Below are 18,148 nucleotides of genomic sequence, written 5' to 3'. Positions count from 1 at the left end.
AATATTGTTAGGACCCCTGGTGGTGTAGTGGGTTAAACCACTGAGCTGCTGAACTTGCTGAGCAAAAGGTTGGCAGTTCGAAACCCAGGAGCGGAGTGAGCTCCCGCTATTAGCCCTAGCTTCTGCCAACCTAACAGTTCGAAAACATACAAATGTGAGTAGATCAATAGGTACCACTTCTGTGGCCACATGTCCTAGGAGGTGTCTACGGAATACGCCAGCTCTTCGGCTTAGAAATGGAGATGAGCACCAACCCCCAGAGTCAGATACAACTGGACTTTATGTCAGAGGAAAACCTTTACCTTTATCTTTACTACTATTGTTACTCCACTTTGCCATGGCACTATCATATGGAGTCTAAGGTTTATAGTTTTGTGAGGCACTAGAGCTCTCTAGCTGAGAATTCTCACCCCTCCCTCCATAAATTGCAAATCTCAGGATCCTCTACAATGTTACCATGGCAGTCAGAGTGGAATAATTGCACTATCACTGTGTATAATGATCCTTTCTGTGCACAAGGCACTGAATCATTTTTGTCACCTGCTAAGGCAGTAGTTGAGTGGTCCATTTTGAACCCAAAGATCTCAATGTGACAGGCCCTATAGCCATGCTCCCAAAGAGAACTCCCATGTTAAGTCCTGTGGATCAACAAACCCATTCCAGCAATGTTAATATTTTTCAGGGATGCAATCTTTTTTGAAAGCCTATATGTTTGGAATGCTCATTCAGGATCAAAGAACCCTATAAATACTTGCGGCATTATAGTATTATGCATTTTGTAAGATGTATTTCCAAACCCATTCTACTTCATAATAACAGAAGTTTAGTGACATTTTAAAAGTTGGCACATCACTGTGGAACATTTTATAGCAGAAGAAACCCAAAGATGTGTGATTGCATCAGCAGGAAACCACACACACACGCATAGACACAGAGCTAGAGGTATTGTCCGCTATTTATTGGAAATGATGGTGCTCTGTTTATACATGCTTTTATTTTTTTTCCGTTTTAACTGAGGTTTAAAGATACTTCTTGATGTTTGCATCAATTAATTAACAAAGCAGTTCATTTCTACAAACTTGCCCTATACTGTTCCTTTATGTCCTCTGTCTAGTCCTTTATCTAACTATAAGGTTTTCTTTTTAGTAGCATGAGTATTAAGAGGATAGTGAAGTAGGACTGAATAGACATATTTTCACTGCCAGGTTGCAGCAGTGTGTTTGCAGTTATAGATACAATAAAGTTTGGGAAAGGAGTATGGCTGGGCTGCATACTTTCACCCTACCTATTCAACTTGCACGCAGAATACATCATGTGACGTGGCTGTTAAAATTGCTGGAAGAAACAAACTTAGGTATGCATATGATACCACTCTGATGGCCAAAAGTGAGGAGCTGAGGAGCATTATCACTAAGGTGAAAGAAGAAAGTGCAAAAGCTGGGTTGCAGTTAAACATCAAGAAAACCAAGACTTTAGCAACCAGACTGATTGATATCTGGCAATAGAGGGAGAAAACATGGAGGCAGTGACAGACTTTGGATTTCGAGGCACGAAGATCACTGTAGATGCAGACTGCAGCCAGGAAATCAGAAGATATTTACTTCTTGGGAGGAGAGCAATGGCCAACCTCAATAAAATAGTGAAAAGCAGAGACATCACACTGGCAACGAAGGTCCGCATAGTGAAAGCACTGGTATTCCCCATAGTAACATATGGATACGAGAGCTGGATCATAAGGAAGGCTGAGTGATGGAAGATAGACGCTTTTGAACTTTGGTGCTGGAGGAAAATCCTGAGAGTGCCTTGGACCGCAACAAGATCCAACCAGTCCATCCTCCAGGACATAATGCCCGGCTGCTCACTGGAGGGAAGGGTATTAGAGGCAAAGATGAAGTATTTTGGCCACGTCATAAGAAGACAGGAAAGCTTGGAAAAGATCATGATGTTGGGGAAAATGGAAGGAAAAAGGAAGAGAGGCTGACCAAGGGCAAGATGGCTGGATAGTATCCTTGAAGTGACTGGCTTGACCTTGAAGGAGTTGGGGGCAGAACTCTGCGGTGGACTGGTCCATGAGGTCACGAAGAGTTGGAAACTACTGAGTGAATGAAGAAAGAAAGTTTGAGCTGTGAAACAATGGCATCCTGCTCTTGCCAATCTGACTGTAGCTTTGTGCACTCTGTTGACAACAGGCAAGTTAATCAACAGCTGCTTCCAGAATCCTTTACTGAGCAGAAAGAAAAAGGGGAGATCAACCTACTTCATCAGGTACCTACAACATTTTTTTAAAAACATGGACTTATATGCTCAGCCACCAAAATAGAAATGAAAAGGAAAGTGGAAGCTGAGGCAAGAAAATGTAATCACTGCATGCTTTTTGGAAGAAGACTTCAGCTGGTTTCAAGAAATGGGTATATTTGATATGGTTATTTTATTTCATATGTGGAGACTTCTCAGAGAGGCAATTTACCCTTTTATGGCTAGAAGAAGGGCAATGTAAGGTATCTATTGAAGCTGATGTATGAAAAAACAATCCCTTAGGACTACTTTTTCCAACCCTTCTCACAATCTTTGTATAGGTAAAGATAAAAGTTTTCCCCTAACTTAATGTCCAGTCATGTCCAACTCTGGGGTCTGGTGCTCATCTCCATTTCTAAGCTGAAGTGCCGGCGTTGTCCGTAGACACATCCACGGTCGTGTGGCTGGCATGACTGCATGGAGCACCGTTACCTTCCCGCCGGAGTGGTACCTATTGATCTACTCACATTTGCATGTTTTCGAACTGCTAGGTGAGCGGGCACTCACTCTGCTCCCCCAATTCCAACCTGCAAGCTTCAGGTTGAGTTCTGCTGCGCTTTAATACACTGCGCCACCGGGCCTCCCTGGTGATCTTTTTATACAGAATTTGAAATTTTGTGACTATTCTTCCTCACCTTTCTCTTACTGTGTGTGCTAAAATGGAAGGAAAAAGGAAGAGAGGCCGACCAAGGGTCAAGAATAGGTCTCTTCAGCCATCTACGGATCCATCCCCAAGACCCCACAACTGGAAGACCATTGTCCTCAACCTACGAGGGATCGCCTAACTAACTAAAATAACACTGGTGAAACATACTACATGGCTTAGAAGGCACAACGTTTGCTAGTTTACTCAGAAATCTAAAGCATCCAAAAGGGTGCCCTAGAGATATTGTTTATCTTGAATGTGCGAAGTAGCAATAGAAGCACTTCCCACGCACAGCATAACTGTCATCTTCAAACAGAACAACTGTAATTACACTGGTTGCATCATTTTGTAAGAAGGTGCTTCAACTTCTGTGATTTGGCCTAAACCATCTTCTCAGACTGTGTGTCTGAATAGGCTGTATAACTAAATAAAGAGATAGCCAGCTATAGAAATACAATCTACATGGTTCAGGCTGATTCTCTTCTGGAGTCCCCATGGCTCAGTTAACCCTCGACTAGATTCTTCTGCTTCTTAAACCAGGGGTCCCTATCCCAAATGGGATCCCCTTAACTCCATGTTGGGGTCATAAAACATTTGGCAACAGGAAAAGTTTTCTGATGCTGCATAGTCATTTACACAAATGTATTAGCAGCAATGTGTAGTGTTTACAGCGGACTCTGTGGAAATGGCTTCAGCTGTGCTTCAGAAAAGGGAAAACCAGCACATTTAGCAAGGCTTTCAAACACTGATTTATTATTGGACATTGTTTGGTTTTTATGCGTTTTATATACCTATATACCAGGCATGGGCAAACTTCAGCCCTCCAAGTTTTTTGTACTTCAACTCCTAAAAATTCCAGCCATCTTACCAGCTATTAGGAATTGTGGGAGTTGAAGTCCAGAACACCCGGAGAGCTGAAGTTTGACCATGCCTGCTATATACTGAGGGTCTAAATTTATCTGGCTGAAGTTTAAGAAGCCCTGTTCTAAGATACCAGTTCATCCATCGATTCTCTGCCTTTGAACTTAGAAGCTCCTGTTGGATTCTGGGAGAAGCTTTCTTCATCTCAGAGGAGCTGGCCAAAAGTCAAAACAAGACTTGGCCATAACCACTGGGAGGGAATACTTTCACCTTCCAGCTGCAAACTGTTTTGGTGAATGGATTGTCAAAGGCTTTCATGGCCAGAATCACTGGGTTGCGTGAATTTTTCAGGCTGTATGGCTACGTTCCAGCAGCATTTTCTGTTTTGGTGAGTTTAGCAGTTTTTGTTTGTTACTAATATGTTGACTTTTATTTTCAAAGGCTCCTTTCTTATATGTTCTTTGATGAATAGATGGAACTGAAAACTGGAGTTGACTTAAATGTTTTCCAAATCTGAAAGTTGCTTTCACTCATATGCCGGATTGCTTGGCGGATGCGCTGACCTGGGATTCCCCTCCCTCTCTTCAGAATTTAGAAAAAAGTGTAAAAAATGGTCCATCCCACTTCACCTGTATAAGGTTGTATGTTCATATGAACTGGATAAATCTTACTGTTAATAATATACGTGTGTTGGTGGCACTATGTATAGAATATCGTCAAAGGCTGTTTTGGAGCCAGTTCTACCTTTCAGGATTGATGGTGCATCTTTACCCCCACCTGTTTTCTAGATAATTGGAAACAAAGTGAGGATTCACACCTAGTTTAATCCACCAAGCATCATTTCAGTGCATTTTGCATTCATTTTGATATAGAAGGCCTAGTGAAATAATTACAGATTGTGTACCAGCAGTGCTTGGTAGATAGCTCCCTTTATATGTCTCAATGAGCCTCTGCATTCTCCTCCATGAATGCAGCTGCTGATGTGGGGTTATCTGCTAGTAAATGTAAAAATGGACAAAGAAACCCATCTTTGCTTTCACACTGTGATTCAGTAATTAGACACTGTGACTTTGTCACAGAATATGGAGGGAGACTCAATCATTTAGCAGTATTCAAACACATAAATGTCTTTTTATATGTGTATACATTGAGAGACAGAGAGAGGAGAGACACTGCAATCCCCATATCATTTGAAACAGTTTCACTCATATATGGTTTCACATCTTCACTTAAAACCTCCTGTACAAACTGTACTGGCTTCTCGGTACTTCTGTTCCACAGAGAGTTCCACTGCTGAACAGCCCTCACAGTGAGGAAATTCTTCCTGATGTTCAGGAAAGGAGATTCCACCTGAACGTCAGGAAGAATTTCCTCACTGTGAGAGCTGTTCGGCAGTGGAACTCTCTGCCCCGGACTGTGGTGGAGGCTCCTTCTTTGGAGGCTTTTAAGCAGAGGCTGGATGGCCATCTGTCGGGGGTGCTTTGAATGCAATTTTCTGCTTCTTGCAGGGGGTTGGACTGGATGGCCCGTGAGGTCTCTTCCAACTCTACTATTCTATTATTCTATGATTTTATGTTGTTTGTGCCATTGAAAATAATAGAGGTTGCTATTATCAGTGGTTTCACATATTTACATATTGAGTCTTCCTGTGGAGAGAAAAAATAGGGTATAAATAAACATAATAATAATAATAATAATAATAATAATAATAATAATAATATATTCACAAAGTCTGGAAATTTATCCTCTGTGGATATAGGGATTGTACTCCACATGAGTGAATGAAATAATCTGTTTGATTATTACCAAATCAAATAAACTGAAATTTGGTTTGCATTTTAAAATATGTTCCTTGCAATAATCCTATTTGTCTACCCCAGGGGTCCCCAAACTTTTTAAGTGGAGGGCCGATTCACAGTCCCTCAGACTGTTAGGGGGCCGGACTAGGATGAAATAGTTCAAAATTAAGATTGTTGTTGTTGTGTGCCTTCAAGTCATTTCAGACTTAGGTCAACCCTAAGTCTAAAGTTTAGGACAGAGGCCAGGTCAATCACCTTGGAAGCCCATGGGCCTTAGTTTGGGGACCCCTGATCTAGATGATCATAAGACCATAGGTAAGTAAAGGGGCCCCCAAAGGCCATCTAGATAATCTCATAAAACCATAGGTAAGGAAAAGGACCCTCAAAGGCCATCTAGATGGTCTCATAGGACCATAGGTAAGGAAAGTGGCCTCTAAAAGCCATCTAGATGGTTTCATAAGGCCATAGCTAAGCAAAGAGACCTCCAAAAACCATCTAGACCATCTCAAAAGACCATAGGTAAGCAAAAAGACCTCCAAAGACCAGGTAGACTTAGGTCAACCCTAAGTCTAAGGTTTAGGGCAGGGGCCAGGTCAATGACCTTGGAGGGCCGCATCCGGCCCCCGGGCCTTAGTTTGGGGACCCCTGGTCTACCCTATGGCACACTTTATCTGGAATAAATACTTCACAATTTATATTCTGTGCTGTCCCATGTTAGAGAACCAAAAGAACTTTATTGTCTTTCTACACAAGGTTTCTGTTCCCCCAAATGTGATTGGAGTGTTAGATTCAAATAAATCTTGAGGGTTGCAATGGCCTCCTTATTTTTTGAAGTCTTTAAACTAAAGTGACCAAAGACTTGTACAGTGGTGAAAACTATACTTTTCTGCTTCATAAAGTTCCATTTCTCTGCTTCTTGCTCTAGTTTCTATGAGATGTTTTATCCCACTTAGTTGTCTGTATAATCCAACCAGCTGTATGTTTCAAATCATAGTAAAGATTTATATTTATTAGAATTTGCAACTGACACATGGAATGTACGTTAATTTAATCAAAGTGTAGATCCCATTATGACATCGCCATACCCTACCCAGTTGTACAAAAACCAGAAATGGATAATGACTTCTCTGAGCAGTTCTCCTCATCTGGAGTATTTGGTTTCATATCTCCAATTATACTTCAGCAAATTTATTTCTGAATAGCAATTTGCTGGATTGCCTTTACCAAGATTAATGTTAGACAGTGTTCAATTAGATATACCCTCATATAAATATGCATTAAATTACATCCTAGAGGATCTCTTACCTTAGTTAAATGTCTCAAAATATTTAAATAGAACTGCACAGTGTGCCATTCAAGTTTGCAAAAAGTTCAGTCTAGAGTAGGTGGTGTTACACCATGGTGCTGAAAAACCATCTGTCCATGACTGTGTGTTTTGAGTAGCAAATTGTTGCATTCTGCATTGTGTCTTGTGGTAGAAATTGAATCATAATCCAAATGTCTCTTTTCAGCAGCAGGGCTGAAATGAGCAAGACAAGTAAATTTGAAAATCTGGATAAATGTCATTTACTCTTAAAAGTATTTTTCCTTAGTGGAATAGCTCAGTGAGACCACAGAGTGCCATGCTTCCCATTAGGTTTGCTAAATGTGACTAAAGTGAGTGTTCACAGATTTTCATAGGAAAAAAGAGAGCCCAATCTGAAAGAATTCAAGTGGTTTTGTAAGGCAAATCAAGGCTCTGGAGAACAAGCCCTATGAGGAGCGGCTTAATGAGCTGGGCATGTTTAGCTTGCAGAAGAGAAGGCTGAAAGGAGATATGATAGCCATGTATAAATATGTGAGGGGAAGTCATAGGGAGGAGGGAGCAAGCTTGTTTTCTGCTACTCTGGAGACTAGGACATGGCTTTAAACTGAACGGTTTGGGACCCATCTACCTTTGGGATCGTCTCTCACCAACAAGTGCTGTTGGTGGGGACGAGAGAGAGGGCTTTCTCTGTAGTGGCCCCCCGGCTCTGGAACTCTCTGCCTAGGGAGATCAGGCAAGCCCCCACCTTGATGGTGTTTCGGAAGAGCCTGAAAACCTGGCTTTTCACCCAGGCCTTTGGTTAAGATCGCCCATCCCCATCATAATTACAGTTATACTCCTCGACCTTTTGTATTGGTCGCACTTCTCCTGATTACTTGGCATTAATTCAGGGCTCCTCCAACCCAATGTGACCTTAAATGAATCTGTTGCATCTATTTCTGAATTTGCAAGTCATAATGTGCACTTTGCTTATCCACTATTGCAATCTCATTGTTTTTAATTCGATGTTTTAATACTGCGTTTCTGTTTTTTCGGTTATTGTGTATATATTGTTATTGGTTTTTGTTATTGTATTTTGATGTTTCGTATTTTGTTATTGTTTTGTATCTGATTTTGCTGTAAGCCGCCCCGAGTCCCCTTCGGGGGAGATGGAGGTGGGATATAAATAAACTTGTTATTATTATTATTAAACTACAGGAAAGGAGATTCCACCTGAACATCAGGAAGAACTTCCTCACTGTGAGGGCTGTTCGGCAGTGGAACTCTCTCCCCCAGACTGTGGTGGAGGCTCCTTCTTTGGAGGCTTTTAAGCAGAGGCTGGATGGCCATCTGTCGGGGGTGCTTTGAATGCGATTTCCTGCTTCTTGGCAGGGGGTTGGACTGGATGGCTCATGAGGTCTCTTCCAACTCTATTATTCTATGATTCTATGAAATAATCCTTTAGTGAAGATGATAATTATGCTTCCTTGCTGAAGTAATGTGTGTATGTGTGTATGGAATGCAAGTAAGACTTCTGATTCCATGCACTCAAACTGTGACATGCCCACTTAGGCCCCTTCTACACAGCTATATAAAATCCACATTATCTGCTTTGAACTTGATTATATGGCAATGCAGACTAAGATAATCCAGTTCAAATCAAATAATGTGGATTTTTTGCTTTGATAACCTCTGTTATCTGGCAATGTAGAATGGGCCATGGTCCTTATCAATTTTATTGCTGGCTTGATAGGCATTGCTAATGTTGTGCCTTTATGGATGTATTGTGTTCAGATGCTGCATTCTGCCTACAATGCATGAACAGTCAAAACAATGGACACTGCTACTCTCCTGCTCTGATTGTATGTATGTATGTATGTATGTATGCATGTTTGTATTCATTCATTCATACATACAGGTTGAGCATCCCTTATCTTAAAATCCCAAATACCATATATACTCGAGTATAAGCTGACCCGAATACAAGCCGAGGCACCTAATTTAACAGAAAAAAATCTGGGAAAACATTGACTCCAGTATAAGCCGAGGTTGGTAAATTTCAGAAATAAAAACAGATACCAATAAAATTACATTAATTGAGGAATCGGTAGGTTAAATGTTTTTGAATATTTATATCAAGCTCTAATTTAAGATAAGACTGTCCAACTCTGATTAAATCATTATTCTCATTTTCTTCAATGTAAATGTGCTTATGTATCCTTTTAATAATAATAGAGTAAAATAATACATGTAATAATAATAATAATAATAATAATAATAATAAATAATACAGGAAAATAATACATGTAATAATAGAGTAAAATAATAAATGCAATAATAATAATAATAATAATAATAATAATAATAAGATCAGACTGAAATAATAACTGTATTAATAATAATAATAATAATAATAGAGTAAAATAAATGTAATCATAACAACAATAATAAAGAAAAATAATAAATGTAATAATACCAATAATAGAGAAAAATAATAAACGTACCATATATTCTCGAGTATAAGCTGACCCGAATATAAGCCAACCAGAATCCTCACCTGAGTATAAGCCGAGGGGGGCTTTTTCAGTCTTAAAAAAGGGCTGAAAATCTAGGCTTATACTTGAGTATACAGTAATCCAAAATCCAAAATGGTCCACATGGGTTGCTGAAATGGTGACACCCTTACTTTTTGGTGGTAAACACACTTTTTATACCCCCAAATTAATTAAAATATTGCATATAAAATCATCTTCAGTCTGTGTGTAATGTGCATATGGAACATAAAAGGAGGTTTGGGCCCCATCTCCAAGATGTCTCATTATGCATGTACCAATATGAGTATTCTGAAATCCAAAATAATCCCAAATCCTAAATACGTTTCAGATGAGGGAGACTCAACCTGTATTCCATATTTTCTCCCAGGAGTGAGTCTTAAAGTAGCTCACAAGAAAAAAATAATACAGGTAAAACAGTTAGAAAGTTATTGTACCAAAATGCAATTAAACAATAATTGTATATGACAATCTTTTTCAAAATTAAAACACCTTTTTTTAAAAGGCTGCATGTGTTTGTTAAAAGCACTGTTATAACTGCCATTTAGTTGACAAAATCCTACCTGAATGAAAAGGTCTTTGCTTATTAGCAATAGGGCAACAGGGAAGGAACCAGGCCAACTTCTCTTGGCAGGGATTTTGTGATGACCCATGGGCCTTGTAGTCCTGCTCAGGACATTGTAATTCCTGATGAAGATGAAAACTTGGGTTTTTTACCTTCCCAGTCTGAACTGGATTCCTCTCAGCCAGATCTTTCCCAGGCAGATCTGGGAACCTTGCACCTGCAAGAAAGTTGTCTCCCAGAAGTATGTCAAACAAGCCCAGAGCCTACTTCTCCCGTGTTCTTGCGCCGGGAGTTTTGTAAACAACAGAGAAGTTTGGAATCAGCTTCGCGCAGGAGTGCGAGGATTGCAGCTAAGAATGTGGCCAATTAAGACTGCTTCTCGTGAGAATCTTTGGGGAGTCTCACATCTGGTCTCAGAGTTTAGCTTTCGGTTCTGATTCCCAGAGAACTGCTTCGGCGGGAAAGCTAGACTCTATTTAGGTGTTTTACCCGCGTAGTAACTTCGCGGAGTCAATTCGTCAGCCTACGGAGCGAGTTGTGTCTGGACAGCGCGCTCCGATTCAAGCCTCGCTCCTGCTTAAGCCTTGCCTTGCTATCCAGCCTTCGCCTTGCTTCCCAGCCTTTGTTTATCTACGGACTTTGCCTTGTTTCCCAGGATCAATCCTTGCCTTGTTCCACGGATTTTATCAAGTTATTCCACGGACCTTGTTCTTGTTCTTAGTTACCTTGTTCCACGTTCAAGCCTTGTTTCAAGTATCAAGTTATTTCCTAGCCTCGCTCAAGTTTCATGGACTAAAGGACCTTGTCATCTCCCCTCACTTTGCTTGGCAAAGTGAGTGTTTCGGTTATTGGATTACAACTTTGGACCTTAATATTTCTTATTGGACATTGCTTTTTTGGACTAATTCTGACCTTTCCTGAAAGGTCTAATTCTGGACTATTTTCTACACTTGTTTTTATTAACTTTATATATTCCTTCAATAAAGATATTAGATAGATTCCGGCCTCTGTGTATGGTTATTGGTGCTCTGCAGCCTGGGTCGTGACAGTTTGACTCCGCCACCCTAAGCACCAATTAACCTCGGCCAGAATGTCTACCGGAGTCGTACCTGGGCCGAGCGGCCAGCCGATTACCTACACCATCGACAAGGATGAGGTGGACCGAATCCGTGATAAGCTCAATGCACAGGATGGAGAAATAAGGGGTTTGAAGGAACGCGGAATTCGTCTTCCGGCCATGGCGTTGCCAACCAAGTTTACTGGAGAAGCTTCTAAGGTTCATGTCTTCCGTCGCCAATGTCAAGCTTATCTAGAGGCCCGTGCTGCCGAGTTTCCCCAAGAAGACATCAAAGTGGCATGGGTTTACAGTCTTCTAGACGGGCCAGCGGCCAGCTGGGCGACGGCACTGTACGACCAAGCCTCTCCACACCTAAGATCAGCGCAACACTTCTTGGACCACCTCAAGGAGACTTGGGGAATCGAGGACAATTTGGAGGCAGCCGGTCACAAACTCCGTCGCCTTTTCCAAGGAGACAGACCTATGTCTCAGTATATAGCCGAGTTCCGAGTACTGGCCCACAACACCGGCTGGAACGATGTAGCCCTCAGGGGACAATTCCGGGAGGGTCTCAACATTGAAATGCTGGAAGAAATCTCCAAGGTGGATCCTCCCCAGACCCTCGAGGCACTCATTGATCAATGTTTACGGGCTGAAGTCATGATTGCCAACAGGAAACAGTGGGTTCGAGGCCAGGGCAGTAGAGCCGGGGCAAAACCCCCCGCTCCCGCCAGCGTTCAGCCACGTCCGGTGTGGAGACCCCCACCGCCAACCCCATACCCCAGAGGAGGCGAGGAGGTGCCGATGCAGTTGGGCAATGTGCGTCCCAGACTAGATGCCGCCGAGAAGGCCCGTCGTCAACGCTTAAACCTCTGCTGGTACTGCGGGAACGGGGGCCACTTCGCCAGAGAGTGTCCAGCCAAAGGGAAGCCTGCCGCCCGTCTTGCGGCGGCGTCCTCCACGGAGACGAAGGCGTCTGAGCCGACTGGCACACAGCCGGCGGGGGAAGCCAACGACCGGGTGTAGAGAGGCTCGCCAACCCGGTCAAAAAATCCATCCAAGAGCCGCCAACCGGGGTCCTGTTCCTTCTCGTGGTCACATTATGGTCAGCAAAAAGGGGACCCGTCATGATCCACGCCATGATAGACTCTGGAGCTACCAACAATTTCATCGATAGAGAGTATGCCGACTCTCTGGGATTACAATATCATGATTTCAAGAATGCCCGTGTGGTGCAAGCCATAGACGGCCGCCCCCTCAAGACGGGCCCCGTAAGTCAGTGGTCGGAACCCACCAGGATGTGGATAAGGGAACATATGGAAGAGATTTCCTTCTTTGTTACCGAGGTTCCCCATTTCCCCGTGATTTTGGGAATTCCATGGCTGACTCTCCACGACCCTAACATCTCCTGGTCCAACAGAGAACTGCAGTTTGCTTCACCGTACTGCCAAAACCATTGCCTCGTAGCCAAGGTATGCCATGCCACAGACACCGAGCCCATCATCACCTTGCCAAAGAAGTACTCCGAGTATTGGGATGTATTCAATGAGAAAGAAGCCGAAAAATTACCCCCACATAGACCTTATGACTGTGCCATTGACTTGGTGGAGGGGGCCCCGATCCCGCGAGGGCATCTCTACTCCCTGACTGAACCAGAGCAAGAAGCTCTCAGGGAATTCCTAGAGACAAACCTTCGCAAGGGATTCATCAGACCCTCTCAATCCCCAGCCGCCTCCCCAGTGATGTTTGTGAAGAAGAAGTCAGGGGAACTACGCTTGGTGGTGGACTACAGAGCATTGAACAATATCACCAAGCGGAACAGCTATCCCCTGCCCTTAATCTCGGATCTACTGGATCGGCTTCGAGGAGCCAAGGTTTACACCAAGCTGGATCTTCGGGGGGCTTACAACTTAGTTCGCATCAGGGAAGGGGACGAGTGGAAGACCGCCTTCCAGACCAAATTCGGATTATTTGAGTCCCGAGTTATGAATTTCGGTTTATGCGGAGCCCCCGCAACGTTCCAGCATTTTGTCAATGACATTTTTCAGGACTATCTAGACAGGTTCTTGATAATCTACCTGGACGATTTTTTGGTGTTTTCTAGATCACAATCAGAACATGAGAACCACGTCAAAATGGTGTTACAACGATTGCGGGATCATGGACTTTATGCCAAGCTGGAAAAATGCGCCTTTGATCTACAAGAGGTAGATTTCCTTGGTTACCGCATCTCGCCTCTAGGGCTTTCCATGGATCCAGCCAAGGTTTCAGCAGTATTGGAATGGCGGGCGCCAACTAACAAGAAAGAGGTGCAGCGTTTCTTGGGGTTCGCGAACTATTACCGCAAGTTCATTCCAGATTTTGCCCGCTGGTCCGACCCCATCACTAGCTGCATCCGTGGAAAGCAGCCTTTCCGCTGGACTGATCAAGCAGAGAAAGGGTTCCAGCAACTAAAGAAACTATTCACCTCCCAGCCAATTCTACAGCACCCAAATCCTGGAACCCCTTTTGTGGTGCAAGCGGACGCCTCTGATGTGGCAATTGGGGCTGTACTCTTACAACCGGTGGGAGATCACCTCCATCCCTGTGCCTTTTATTCTCGTCAACTAACCACACCAGAGAGGAATTACACCATTTGGGAAAAAGAACTACTGGCCATAAAGGCAGCCTTTGAAACTTGGAGACATTGGCTAGAAGGGGCCAAATTTCCCATTGAAGTCCACACTGATCATCGTAATCTAGAACATCTAAGAACTGCCCGCAAACTAAATCAGAGGCAGCAACGTTGGGCTTTATTCTTTGAACGTTTCAACTTCCAGATCCATTATGTGACCCCAGCCCAAACCAAGCAAGCAGACGCCCTGTCACGTAAACCGGAATACGCTGCAGGACGCAAAGAGACCTTTGAATCCCAACTGCTACAACCCGAGAACTTTGCCACGCTCACGGTGGGGAACACCAAATCCATTCCCATTGGTTCAACTTCCCCTACTCCAGGACCCATCTGTGCTCAAGAAATCAGGGCTAGTCAGCAAGCAGATGCCTGGGCGCAGGACCAACTTCGCCAAGGTCTGCATTTTCCCTTTTCGCTTAAAGATGGGCTGCTCTGCTATAGAAATCATGTTTATATCCCACCCGGACCGGGCAGGGAAAAAGCGCTTCGTCTGTGTCATGACTGCAAACCAGCAGGACACTTCGGACTATTTAAAACTATGCATTTGATCCTAAGGGATTTTTGGTGGCCCAAGATCCGCAAGGATGTGGAAAAATATGTCAACACCTGCCCAGTATGCCAGCGCTCCAAGATACGAAGGGAGAAGCCCTCAGGGCTTTTACACCCCCTTCCTACCCCATCTCGCCCATGGGAAATAATTTCCGCGGATTTCATCACTGACCTACCACCTTCCTGTGGATTCACCACGATCTTAGTGGTGGTGGACCTTTTCACCAAGTTAGCCCATTTCATTCCCTGCGAAGGCCTCCCCACGGCCAAAGAAACTGCGGATCTATTTCTTCAACATGTTTTCAGACTACATGGATTGCCCAAGAGTTTAGTCACAGACCGTGGATCTCAATTCACCTCTCGTTTTTGGAAGGCACTACAAAAACTATTGGGCATAGACTCTCGCTTATCTTCAGCTCATCATCCCCAAACAGATGGGCAAACGGAGCGCACCAATGCCACTTTGGAGCAGTATCTTCGCTGTTATGTAAACTACCAACAGGACAATTGGGCTTCTCTGTTACCACTGTCTGAGTTTGCCTACAACAATGGAGTTCAAGCTTCTACAAAAGAAACGCCGTTCTTTGCAAACTACGGCTTCCATCCACGTTTCTTCCCCCCTGTCATCGAAACTTCAGAAGTTCCCGCAGCAGAGGATTGGCTGCAGGAACTCACAGCGGTGCAACAACTTTTGCTTCAGCAACTGGACCAAGCCAAGGAGGACTATAAACGCCACGCTGACAAACATCGCCAGCCGGGCCTCGAAATCAAGGTAGGAGATCGGGTTTTCCTGTCCACTCGCTTTCTGCCCTCCCACCGCCCTTGCCGGAAGTTAGATGCCCGCTTCATTGGCCCCTATCCAGTGGTGGCGCAATTAAACCCCGTGACTTTCAAACTCCAACTTCCGCGTTCAATGCGCATTCACCCAGTGTTTCACCGTTCCCTGCTCCTTCCGGCGGATGGTGTGCGACCTGATACAGACCAACCGGCCCCCCCTCCTGTTTTGATGAATGGGGAGGAGGAGTTCGAGGTTGAGGACATTTTGGATTCTCGCTTTCACCGCCGCCGCCTACAATATCTCATTGACTGGGTGGGTTTTGGCCCTGAGGAACGCTCTTGGGAAGACGCCTCCACAGTCCATGCTCCTGATCTAACCCGTCGCTTTCATCAGACCTATCCCACCAAACCGCGACCTCGCGCCTCGGGGAGAGGGCCCCAGTTTGGGAGGGGCCTTGAGGAGGGGGATAGTGTGATGACCCATGGGCCTTGTAGTCCTGCTCAGGACATTGTAATTCCTGATGAAGATGAAAACTTGGGTTTTTTACCTTCCCAGTCTGAACTGGATTCCTCTCAGCCAGATCTTTCCCAGGCAGATCTGGGAACCTTGCACCTGCAAGAAAGTTGTCTCCCAGAAGTATGTCAAACAAGCCCAGAGCCTACTTCTCCCGTGTTCTTGCGCCGGGAGTTTTGTAAACAACAGAGAAGTTTGGAATCAGCTTCGCGCAGGAGTGCGAGGATTGCAGCTAAGAATGTGGCCAATTAAGACTGCTTCTCGTGAGAATCTTTGGGGAGTCTCACATCTGGTCTCAGAGTTTAGCTTTCGGTTCTGATTCCCAGAGAACTGCTTCGGCGGGAAAGCTAGACTCTATTTAGGTGTTTTACCCGCGTAGTAACTTCGCGGAGTCAATTCGTCAGCCTACGGAGCGAGTTGTGTCTGGACAGCGCGCTCCGATTCAAGCCTCGCTCCTGCTTAAGCCTTGCCTTGCTATCCAGCCTTCGCCTTGCTTCCCAGCCTTTGTTTATCTACGGACTTTGCCTTGTTTCCCAGGATCAATCCTTGCCTTGTTCCACGGATTTTATCAAGTTATTCCACGGACCTTGTTCTTGTTCTTAGTTACCTTGTTCCACGTTCAAGCCTTGTTTCAAGTATCAAGTTATTTCCTAGCCTCGCTCAAGTTTCATGGACTAAAGGACCTTGTCATCTCCCCTCACTTTGCTTGGCAAAGTGAGTGTTTCGGTTATTGGATTACAACTTTGGACCTTAATATTTCTTATTGGACATTGCTTTTTTGGACTAATTCTGACCTTTCCTGAAAGGTCTAATTCTGGACTATTTTCTACACTTGTTTTTATTAACTTTATATATTCCTTCAATAAAGATATTAGATAGATTCCGGCCTCTGTGTATGGTTATTGGTGCTCTGCAGCCTGGGTCGTGACAGATTTCCACAACCTGGGAGCAACTGCCAAGAAAAAACTGTATATTCAGAGCCATAATCTTTCATCATGGCCTCATACATCCTTATTTGCCAGGCTGAGTCAAGACTCTGTTTTCTAATTTAATGAGCTGTGAATAATATCACCATTTGAAATTATATTGTAGGGATTACAGTTGTGGATATTTGTTTTTCTATCAAGACGCGAACATTCACAGTAGTATAATCTTAAGTATTCTCTGTACAAAAAGAAATATTTCATTAATATTGTGCTGGAGCCTAAATGCTCCTAAAAGTTCCCTGTGTAATCACCTGGAAGCATTCCTTACTTGGTTACTTAGAACCTTATTAGACTCTGCTTAATGCCATTTATGTAGAACTATGCCATCATAAAGCAGGTATATTTCTGTAGTGTTCAGTGGTTTAGCCTATTAGCATACTGTCCTGGTTTAACCTATTAGCATATTGTAAATAACCAGAAAGTACTTTTTAAATGGTATTCTTTCATCTCGTAGCTCCAAAGTTTGGGACAAGTATGTTCACTCATAAACATATACATATATACATTTGTATAGTTGCTGGAACTATGGGTTAAGAGTTAAGTAGCAGAGGCCAGTGGCAAGAATGCCCCACTTGCAAATTCCCCAGCTGCCGGGTTGGCCCTCTAGAAGGGACTAAGACAAAGGGTCAGTTTATTCCCGCGCTTGTATCCAGCTAACTTGACACCAGAGATGAATTTATTGTACAAGAGAGCAGGAGGAGGGGGGAGAAGCCAAACAGCTCAAATAGAGGATTAAAACCTAATAGCCATGGGGGAAAGGAGAAAAGAAGAATCAGAAAAAGAGAGAACAAAAAAGATATGGAAAAGGAGGAAAGAATCAAAGAAATCTGCATCAAAGCTTGGGCAGGTAAGTAAACGAATAATACAACTGTCCTTTGACTTTTTTTAGGCTTCAAAATTATTCCTCCATTTCAGTTTAAAGTGCCTTGCTATGTGTTGTTATTTTGAGAGGAACAAACTGTTACTAGTAAACAGAAGTCTTTCACTGTGTGGAATTTTGCAATTTAGAACAGTTCTTAAACTGTTTTAACTTCATATAGTTACCTATATACGGTCTCATTCACAAATATGTTCATGTACTGCTGGAATGTTGTAGTTCAAAGTAAAAGAACTTAGAAAAATAACTGAAAGGTGGCTTGTAGTGGATGAGAGGGAGACTGGCAGATTCTTCTGAGTACTAAACTGAGCTGAATTAGTTGTGCTAAAGGAATGGAATAACACCTAGAGGTATGAAACATTAACAGGCTGATGTATTTTATGCTAATTTCACCAAACATTATTGGCTGGCATCCTGTGAGTGACACACACAGAGATACATAAATCCATTTTATGCCTGCGTTTGTCTTTCATTTCTTTTAAGCGGAGGCTGGATGGCCATCTGTCAGGGGTGCTTTGAATGCGATTTCCTGCTTCTTAGCAGGGGGTTGGACTGGATGGCCCATCAGGTCTCTTCCAACTCTACTATTCTATGATTCTATGATTCTGGTTGTGGTGGAGATTGGAAGCCCTGTAATGACCACTGTCCTCTTGTCAGTGACCAGTGGGGAATGGCTGCGTAGCATCTGGCTATATAGCTGTAGCCAGAGGC

At 43.5% G+C, this 18,148-nt stretch overlaps 1 protein-coding gene across 3 annotated transcripts in view; it reads left to right on the top strand.

Annotated features, from left to right (window-relative positions):
• The window catches only part of dock10 (dedicator of cytokinesis 10), a 210,030-nt gene that overhangs the window by 1,954 nt on the left and 189,928 nt on the right, over positions 1-18,148 (top strand). Inside the window, exon 1 of one of the 3 annotated variants that reach the window (XM_062976590.1) lies at positions 17,243-17,407. The exons of the other annotated variants lie outside the window; for them this stretch is intronic. Coding sequence (XP_062832660.1) covers positions 17,309-17,407 — 99 coding nt within the window. The 5' untranslated portion in view covers positions 17,243-17,308. Of the gene's footprint in view, positions 1-17,242; positions 17,408-18,148 lie in introns of those variants that run through there. 3 annotated transcript variants of the gene reach the window in all.

The sequence above is a fragment of the Anolis carolinensis genome, chromosome 3 (genome assembly GCF_035594765.1).
Source record: "Anolis carolinensis isolate JA03-04 chromosome 3, rAnoCar3.1.pri, whole genome shotgun sequence".
Taxonomy (NCBI): Eukaryota; Metazoa; Chordata; class Lepidosauria; order Squamata; family Dactyloidae; genus Anolis; species Anolis carolinensis.
Note: the sequence above shows the minus strand (reverse complement) of the source record. Positions and strands in the feature narration are given on the sequence as shown.